The sequence below is a fragment of the Oryzias latipes genome, chromosome 8 (assembly GCF_002234675.1).
Source record: "Oryzias latipes chromosome 8, ASM223467v1".
Lineage (NCBI taxonomy): Eukaryota > Metazoa > Chordata > Actinopteri > Beloniformes > Adrianichthyidae > Oryzias > Oryzias latipes.
This window is the reverse complement of record NC_019866.2, coordinates 3,807,534-3,817,359: the sequence shown is the minus strand read 5'-3', so window position 1 is coordinate 3,817,359 and position 9,826 is coordinate 3,807,534. Positions and strand designations below refer to the sequence as shown.

General features: G+C 43.1%; 2 protein-coding genes and 1 long non-coding RNA gene across 3 annotated transcripts; 1 reads left to right on the top strand and 2 right to left on the bottom strand.

Annotated features, from left to right (window-relative positions):
• Positions 1–470: 470 nt before the first annotated feature.
• LOC110015451 lies at positions 471–1,729 on the bottom strand. The gene is made up of 2 exons (XR_002290647.2): positions 1,621–1,729; positions 471–829 (listed from the first exon to the last, which is right to left on the bottom strand). It is a non-coding gene; the product is annotated as an uncharacterized LOC110015451 (long non-coding RNA).
• On the top strand, positions 658–6,182 carry LOC101170433 (coronin-1A). Its single transcript, XM_004071173.4, has 11 exons — positions 658–790; positions 1,648–1,851; positions 2,586–2,708; positions 2,790–2,919; positions 3,296–3,477; positions 3,774–3,893; positions 4,295–4,399; positions 4,475–4,620; positions 5,254–5,311; positions 5,390–5,605; positions 5,839–6,182. The coding sequence occupies exons 2-11, from the start codon at positions 1,654–1,656 to the stop codon at positions 5,929–5,931; spliced, it is 1,371 nt and encodes a 456-aa protein (XP_004071221.1). The 5' UTR covers positions 658–790; positions 1,648–1,653; the 3' UTR covers positions 5,932–6,182.
• On the bottom strand, positions 6,144–8,529 carry LOC101170187 (claudin-4-like). The gene is made up of 3 exons (XM_023957355.1): positions 8,414–8,529; positions 7,331–7,478; positions 6,144–7,241 (listed from the first exon to the last, which is right to left on the bottom strand). The coding sequence occupies exons 2-3, from the start codon at positions 7,460–7,462 to the stop codon at positions 6,738–6,740; spliced, it is 636 nt and encodes a 211-aa protein (XP_023813123.1). The 5' UTR covers positions 7,463–7,478; positions 8,414–8,529; the 3' UTR covers positions 6,144–6,737.
• Positions 8,530–9,826: the final 1,297 nt, after the last annotated feature.

Here is a 9,826-nt window from a genome sequence, read left to right as displayed (position 1 = left end):
CCTCAGTACAGTTCTGATCCAGATTCCAGCTCAGACGAGGAAAACAAAAACGTTTATGGATCCAGTCGTCTACGGGGGGGGATGCATCAGAATGAAGCGGAGCAGGGGGCTTATGGCCCACCCGCCGTATTTTCTGCGATCTTTTCTCAGCTGTATTTTTATGTCCGCTCTCGATTTAAGACTAATTGCACAAAAAAATCATTAGAAATGCAATTTAAAGCTGAATTTCCCCAAATATATATCCTCCATCATGAGAAAAATGCCAAAAAACACAGTTTTCATTGGAGTGGGTCTTTATACAGCAGAATGTCTGTTTACTAGGTCCAACTTGGTGATAGAATAAATAAAAATGACCTATATTCACATTATTTCTACTCAAATACCATCAGCAGCCTGTGACAGTGGCTGGACTCTGCATGTCTGCAGGATTTTAAGGATCAACCTCTGCTATTATAACAGTCACATTTGTGTTCCTGCTCTCTGAGTTCAGAGCTGGTTTGCTCCTGAAAACCGTTGGTTTGTATCCGCAGAATCAGTCTGCATTTTTCAAATCCCTTTCTAATCTAAAACATCCGTATTTCTCATTTCGCGTCCCTCTGCCGTTTTTCAAGAGCACAAAGTTGCAGAAGACACCTCCCACTTCCACCTTCATTTGAAATTTTCACTTCCTTCATGTCACTTTGTGATGTACATTAAGCCGCCGTCTCCTGTGAGCCGTCACTCTGGTTGGCAGGGTGTTGGGTGAACTCCTGAATCTCCTCCGGCTGCCTTCGACCCTGAAGCTCCCCAGGTAGGCCTGCAGCAGCATCTCACACAGCTTTCAGTGCACCTGGTAGACATGGAAGGTGAAGATGTGGTTTCTTCTGAATCACCGGCGGGTTTTCTTAACTTTCCCATGACACGGTGACACGAGCAGATTACGGACATGCTTGACAAAATTACAGCTCCCTCTGAGGAGTTATTAAATTAGACAGAGTTCCAGGTCTTGTGATGCACATGCAGCTCAACAGTTGTGCACTTCTGGGTTTGAAGTTAGGCGCGGCCGCACAGTCCAGGAAGTCAAATCTGCAAATGGAGGTAAATTGCAGCCATTCAAGCATTTGTTTTTTTCTTTAACGATGCAAAGGTTTGTCTTGCAGCTTTTTAAGATGCTGTTAGACCGATTGGTGCTTTGTTTTCTGCGTCATTTTGGAGGTCTTTGACGCAGAGCTTTAGAGCAGAGCACTGATGGTGGGATGAGTTTTCATGTGAAAGCTTTGGAGTTTTGCTGCTCACCCTGCAGGATGTGGTGTAACCGATCTCTGGCAGCTGCTTTACCTTTTTTGGCTGACTGCATGTGGGGCTCAAACACGTCACCAGAGCATGTTGTGTGTCTTTTATGGGTTTTTTTTTTGCACGTTTTTGTCCACTCTGATGTGTCGTTAAAGCACAAACGGGAGACAAAAGAGGCATTAGAGGAAGCAGTTGTGAAAGCGTTGGCTTCCCTTTTTTTTTGTTTTTTTAAACTTTCCTGTGTCTCTACAGCAGTGTCAGCTTTAAGTCTGTCACTTTGGTTCCACATTGAATCCGACAGCATGACCATAAAAGGGACAAAAAGTGTCAGTGAAGACTTGCTCTCACCTTAAAGCACCTGCATCTTCTTCCCAGTTCACCATGTCCAGGAAGGTTGTGAGGACCAGTAAGTTCCGTCACGTCTTCGGCCAGGCGGTGAAGGCCGACCAATGCTACGACGACATCCGGATCTCCCAGATGACCTGGGACAGCAACTTCTGCTCCGTTAACCCCAAGTTTGTGGCCATGATCGTGGACGCCAGTGGTGGGGGCGCCTTCATTGTGCTTCCTTTGAACAAGGTGAGGGAGGATGTCAGCCCCCCCCCCTGCAGACTTTCCAAAAGAAGGATGTGTCTTCTTCTGGAAAGCAGCCTCACACCTTCAAGCAAAGAAGGAAGTTTGATTTAGTCTTTCAGTCTGTCTACACGTCACTCAGACATGCAGTTTTCACCATATTAGGAGTTTGTTGTCAGCTCAGTGGAGATAGACAGGATGTGGCCTCTACCCAATTTCTTTCTACAGTCACCGGAGGAGTGCTTGGTTGCACCCGAGCTTTTTATGCCTCCAAAACGTCGACCTCAATCCTCACCTGAGCATGTGAACGTCTGCTCCCTCAGGCACCTGCTCATTAGCATCTTATCTAACAGAGCAATAAAATCGGATTTGATGCTCTTTATTATCTGTCAGTCCACAGCTGTTAGGTTCTGTTTTCACACCTTGGTGTTTTCTGCATTTCCTGTTTTTCTTACTGGAAATGGTTATGAGCCGTAAATTTCTGCTAATTTTAGGTTTTGCCGCTCTTGCTTCCTTTAAAAATTCCTCTATTCACTCAGTCTCAAAGATTCATGTGATTCTTACCTGCTGAAACGTTTCAACTTTCAAAAAATGTGTTAATATTTGCAGAGAAATCTGTTATAGAAAATCTAAACACAGTTTTTTTGTGTAAAGAAATACCTGCCATTTTCTCTGGTTTTTAATACTCTAAATTGAACCAGAGGTTTGTTGTCAGCGTTCCTCTCCATGATTTCCTGCAGACTGGACGCATCGACATGTCCTACCCCACTGTGTGTGGGCACACAGGTCCGGTTCTGGACATCGAGTTCTGCCCTCACAACGACAACATCATTGCCAGTGGGTCTGAAGACTGCAGTGTCATGGTAGGTCAGGTTTTTATTTTTTATTTTTTTTCTGGTACAAATTTGCAAAACTGTGCTGATAAATCCATCGTTTCCCTCCAGATTTGGGAGATTCCAGAGGGGGGGTTGACCACGTCCCTCACAGAGCCGGTGGTCAAGCTGGACGGCCACTCGAAGCGAGTTGGCATCCTGAGCTGGCACCCCACCGCCCACAATGTGCTAATGAGTGCAGGTGAAGCTCACGTTCACCAGAGAGGCGTTTAAACAACACTCAAATTACATAAATAGCAAGATAAATAAACAGTCATTTTATTAACAAATGTGTGTATCTGCTGCCTCTAGCAGATTATATTTAGAATAATGAACTTCCACTTTTTCCCCCCAAGCTTTTATTTTGTAATGCAGAACTCATCCAAAGCAACTTTAAGACTTTTTTCCTCTTCCTGGAATGCTTTGTTCCTTTTTTCACGGTTTCCACGGTAACCATCTCCCCTATTCTGCTTGTTGCATACAGAGCTGAGTTGTAAAACTTTTTCTTCAGCCACTCAAGCGTTTTGCTGTGAAAACGATCCGAACACCGAGTGTTTTTGAATTTTCTTTCCCTGCAGGCTGTGACAATGTGGTCATCCTGTGGAACGTGGCTCGGGGGGAAGCGGCCGTGAGGATCGACAGCGTCCACACTGACCTCATCTACTGCGCCTGCTGGAACAGGGACGGATCCCAGATTCTCACCTCCTGCAAAGACAAGGCGCTGCGAGTGCTGGACCCCCGAAAGGGCACCGTCCTCTATGTACGCTTCCTTCTCTGACCACAGAAACTGTGATTTCACCCAAACGCTCAGAGGACTCTGCTATCTTATCTCCATGCTATTCTTATGTTAACTTAAAAGATTTAGTTTAAAAGAAACCCTTTCTGTGATTTTTGTCCGTCGCAGGCGCTTGAATAATAGAAGCTCATATCCATCAAATCATAAATTCATTCATTTTATTTTTATTGAAAACAATAACAGGGATTTTGTTTACTTACTGTTTCAAAGTGTTGTGTCTCCGTTAACCCCGCCTCCTCCGCTCTGCCTCTCACCTGCAGGAGCGGGAGAAGCCTCACGAGGGCTCCAGGCCCATCCGAGCCGTTTTCACGTCTGACGGGAAGATCCTGAGCACCGGTTTCAGCCGGATGAGCGAGAGGCAGGTGGCGCTGTGGGATCCGGTGAGCTCCACCAACTCTCCCACTCCACTTTTTAGTCCCTGCAAAGGAACGGGAATCTTTCCGTGTTTGTTTGAAGCATCCGGGCTTTGTTCAGAGAAGTGATGCTGGAGTGCTGGATGTCGTTTAAGAACATTTTCAGCTGCTTCAGTTTCACACATCAATCTAGACAGCTGGACATTTGTCTACAGGGATTAACTTTAGTACTTTAATACTGATGTATGTCTTACAACACTGTTTCACAACAAGCAGATTACTGAAACATGGGTGAGGCGCCACGTCAGCCTCAATTAAACAAGGCCCAGGCTTACCTCCGGGCTGCAGAACGGGCTTGTTTTATGTGTGTATTAGAGACATTTAAGAGACATTTAAAAGTAAAATTTCCTCTGATTGTTTGATTACAGAAAAACTTCTCCGAGCCGCTGACTCTGCAGGAGCTGGACACCAGCAGCGGGGTCCTCCTGCCCTTTTATGACCCAGACACCAACGTGGTCTACCTCTGTGGCAAGGTCAGGAGCTGATGTTGAAACCGCCGCTCGGCCCGCGCTGATGCAGACGCCTCAGTTGTTTGTTGTTCACCGCAGGGAGACAGCAGCATCCGCTACTTTGAGGTGACAGACGAGGCTCCTTACATCCACTACCTGTCCATTTACAGCAGCAAAGAGAGCCAGAAGGGGATGGGCTGGATGCCCAAGAGGGGCCTGGAGATCAACAAATGTGAAATTGCCAGGTAGTAAAAGAAGCTTAATGAAATAACAAACAACTTTTTGGTGTTTTCAGCATGTTTTTGTGCCATTTTTTTAATGATGATAAAGAAAAATGAGCTTCAAACTGCATTTCTGAGTATTTCTTTAGAGCAGACGAATAAATGCAGTTTGAAAAAGATCGTATTCGTGACGTAGAAAATACTCTGGGCGGGGGCCACAGGCTCCCTGCTGTGCCTTATGCCGATGCCTCCTCTTGCAGACAAATAGATCCATGTGAGTCTTTGTTTTCCTCATCTGAGCTGGTATCTGGCTCAAAACTGTTTGACTGGACAGCTCCAATAAGAACCCATGCATGTAAACAGAGAGCTCTCAGTTATGGGTCACTCAGAGGGGAATTTTTAATGAACTCCTGCCGCTCTGCAGAAACAACAGGTTTTTTGCTTTGAGCTAAAAACAGCATAATCATATTTAAAAGACCACTTTGAAAATAGGTGATTGGAGTGGGTCTTTAACAATGTGTGTCACCAGTTTAATGCTGCAAGTAGGATCCACCCAAACAAACAAACAAACAAACATTTTGGAGTGTGTTTACTCTCCATTTGCTTCCCCTTTCCCTGACCGAACTTCCTGAAACATGAACCTTTTTCCACCTGCAGGTTCTACAAACTGCACGAGAGGAAATGTGAGCCCATTGTGATGACGGTACCTCGCAAGGTACGGTTTAGGCAGACAAATTTCAGAAAGCTGTCATGGACGTCTTCTTCACTGCTCTGCCCTCTCCGGCTTGTGTAGTCGGATCTGTTTCAGGAGGATCTGTACCCCGACACCCTCGGCTCCGAGCCTTCGGCCGAGGCCGACGAGTGGTTCGCAGGGAAGGACGCTCCTCCGGTTTTGATATCTCTAAAGGAGGGGTTCGCAACCACGACCAAATCCAAGGAGTTCAAAGTTCACAAGAGTCTCCTGAAGACCACGACTGCTTCAGCGGGAACTCAGCCGGACAGCAGCGGGGTGATTTCTTTGTTCTTTTTCCTGACTGAGCCTTTTTGGACCTAAAACCTTAAATGTTTATGTTTTTGACATAGTTCAGCTTTTTAAAAAAGCCATCATTACTAAGTTTTTGATGTTGGACTCTTTTCACTCTCAAAAAAATACATTTTTTCCCACTTGATTTGCTTATAATTCTTTATTTTTAGAGTAAATTGAGTAAATCAATGCTGCAAAATTGCCTTTCTGTCTCCCAGGAGGTGCAGTCTTTGAAGAAGGAAGTGAAGGACCTTAAAGCTGCGATAGAAGAGCTGACCAAGCGTGTGATGGAGCTGGAGAGCAAGCATTAAAGATGACAGACCTCCAAGCTAGAAAATGCATCAGAAGAGCTGATGGAAACACAGGAGCACAACCTGACAGAGCGCAGAAACTGCCGTTCACTTTGGGTGGAAGTGAGACAAAGGGATAGATTAGGACAGATGTGAAACCTTTCCAGTTTGAGAATTCATTTATTTGATTCTAGTGACCAATTAAATTTAAAATAAAAATACTTCCTTTTTAAATATATGATTTTATTTGGAATAAAGTCTTCCATATTTTCAAAATGTCTTTTTTTTCATCTTAAAAATGCGCACAAACATCCGTTTAGGTTGACCAAACTGTCATCATTTCAGTCAATTATCATAGAAAATGAGCATAAATGTGAGGGAATCATTGCAGAAAACGATGCACAGATATTCTTACTGAGGTGATTTTTGTTTGTGATTGATTTTTCTGACAACAAATAATACAAACAAAGAGAAAAACAGCAGATCATCTAAATCTGTGCCTGTAAAGCCGCTTTAAATCCTTGCATTTCCTAGCTTACAGATAATCATGGTTAGTATCTGCTGGCAGATCTGTGCTTTCCAGGTTTTTGATCTGATTTTCAGGAAAACTCAAATGTTTGTGGAGTCAATGAGGGTTTTTGTGTAGCCTCTCCTTTATGAGGCATGTCAAAACCAAAAAGGAAAACAGTGTAGATATTATCACAAATCTATTTTTGGAGTCAACATTTGAACAAACACTTATTTTTCCTGAAATCAACAACTGGGTTCATCTCTGCGTCCCAGTTTTTCCTCCATTCTCTCAACACTCGTCCCCTCTCTGAAGGACTCTACACGTAGTTTTTGTTGGAGGGGGGAGCGCTGTTGCTGTAGTACTTGGCGGTTGGCCCGGGGCTGCTGGATTTGGGCCGGCTGAAGCAGCACAGCAGACCTCCGGCCAGAAGCAGCAGCACGCCGGCGCCCCAGCCCAAATAGATGCAGGCCCCCATCTCCCTCTTCATGCTGGCAGGGACCAGCGGGTTGTTGAAGTCCCTCACGGTGATGTGGGCGGACCAGCTGACGGGGATGATGACCAGCAGTCCGGCCAGCAGCAGACCCACCCCGCCCACCAGGTTGATCTTGGGTTTGGCGTCTTCGTTCTGAATGCAGGTGGTGAAGTCGGCGCCGCAGAACATGATGAGGAGGCTGAGGACCGCCAGCATGCAGCTGATGATGGTCATGGCCCGGGCGGCCTGCAGGTCGGAGGGCAACACCAGAATGGAGTCGTAGTTCTTGCACTGTTGTTGGCCGGTGCTCTGCACCACACACTCCATCCACAGGCCCTCCTCGGAGTTCTGCTCCCACAAAGACACCGAGAACCTCAGCATCACCACAAGCCCCCGTTCTGAGACGTTTTGAGCATAACGCGAGAACCTTTCCTCACCTGTGCCGTGACGATGTTGGAGCCGATGAAGGACGACACTCTCCAGCGAGGAAGAATGCAGGCCACCACAATGCCGATCAGTCCCATGACCCCGAGGACCACGCACGCCATCTGGACGGCAGAAGATCCCATTTTAGCGGAGGAGGAGCTGAGGAGAAAACAAGAAATAAGAGGATCAGAAAACTCTCCATTCAGAGAAAAAAGATCATTTTTGAGGGAACAATTTTAGTTGTATAAATATCAAATTATTTATTCTTTTATATTTATGTATATATATATATATATATATAAAAGGTTAAAGGGAGAGAGTTAAGCAATCAGAAAAATTGCTGCCTCCAGGAACAGAACTTGTCTTTTTTTTCCTCAGAGGCTTGTTCAGACTTGCTCCATCTAGCTGTAAGCATCTTTCCCTCCACCTCAGGCTAAAAGAACCACACCCTCACAACCACCTAAACACTAAAGCTCTTTTCTTTAATCGGGCAATAAATAAAAATAAATCTACATTTAATTTAGGAAAATAAATCTCTCCCTATATAATCTCACCCAGGATTTACTTAATGTATATTTTTCAAAGCCAAACATTTTCATCCAGATTTTTTTAATTTTTCACAAAAACAAACAAAAGATTGGATCTTCATAAAAAGTACAAAAGACGCTGAAAGCCTTTAGTATTTTTACATTTTAAAACAGTATCAAAAAAAACCTTGAACACTCCTGTAATTATAGGATAACAGACAAAAAATTTTTTTTTTATAAAACTTAATTTTTAAATAATCTGAAAAATATTTATGTAAAAACTTTTTGAGAAACAAACCTAAATCTAGATCTTTTACAAACTTTATTTCTTATACCAACAAATCAGAAAAAATGAATGTGATGGAATACTTTTAAAATTGCCAGCGTTCATGTCTGTTTTTTGCTTTTAAACTCTCAAAAAAAAAAGTTATTTTTTTCCCCACAAAATTCAAGCAATTTTACAAAGAATTCCTGCTTTCTTTTGTCTTCTGATCTTTTTCCTACACCTGTAGAACTTTTTTTGGAGCAGGAAAAAACAATATTGTGAATAAAAAAGAATTTTCTTACCTTTTTTTTAAGATTGAACAATTGGTCAAGTTTTGAAGTTTTTCCTTTTGTGGGTCGTTGCAGATTCAGTTTTCTATTAAACTGTAGAACTGTGTTGCGTCTAACAATGTCAGAGTATTTAAGAAGGGCAGCAGGTGGAGGGAGGGGCTCAAAAAAAAAAAAAGAAAAGCTCAACCTGAAGAGTTGGAACCAACTAGTATCAGCTTGTCCAGCTGGGGTATTTAGGCCTTTGCATTAAAGCAGAGAAGTCACGCAAATCTATATACAATTGTAAAATCATTTTAAAAAGAAATACATGGATTATATCCATACTGAAACATTTGGATAAAGGATTTACTTTACTATAAGGTAAAAATCACAGCAGACGACACACACACACGTGAAGCAGCAAAAAATGATCAGTCCATCCTTTGAATGAAGCAAAAACATGTGACCATACAGTGTAGTAGAATGTTCCAATAACCTCCCCTTTGGGTTATTTGCGGTGGCAGTGGCCTGAACTTTCTGAAGCTAAAATATGAATGAATTTGACTTTCATTCTTGTTTACTGGTTTGTTTGCGCACATATTTCATTTATAGTTGATTATCTTGCAGATCATCTGTAAACCTTCCCCTGCACTGTTCAGGTATTTCTCTCTGAGTCACACTGGTGGAATTTTTGGCCAAAGATGACCTGGAATCCATTTTAGGTCAGTGAATCGTATCGCTCCAAATAAATCGAATACGAATCGAATCGCAACCACAAATTATAGGAATCGAATCGTTAAAACGAATCATTAATTTAATTCAGTTTCATTTAAATCGCTCAATATTACAACACAGTTGTCTCAACGGGATTCATTAATTGTACAACACATAAAATCAGTTATAAAGTTAAATGGCTGATTGCTAAACTAAACAGACTAAACTAGAGTGGGCATCTCTGCCCTTAGAGTTCCTTTTCGGTAAGGAAAAACATAGAATTCCAGGGAGGAAAAAAGAGAAAAAAACCTCAGGAAGGAGGGGTGTGCATTACACCCCCTAATATATATATAAATTCTTCTTGTCACCTTTTATCAAATAGAACAGCCACCCCATGTCTTTAAGTGTTGAGACAGCATTTTGATGATGCTGATGGTCATTTCTCAATCCCAAGTTTCCACCACAACAGAAGTGAGTCAGCTGAACTCCCGACATTTTTCTCCCTCACTCAACTTAACACAAACAACTCCCAAGGAGATTTCCAACCCACCTGTCTGAGGTCCACACCTTCTTGTGTTGAAACCAGGATGATGAACGACGAGAAAGGGGGGCAGGGACCGCAGGAGGTGCTTCGTGGAACCGTGAAGCTTTGTTTTATAGGTCAAATATAAAAGCCATGTACATATAAAAGGAATGCAGTCATAACAGTTTTGACTTGCATAATACATTGAA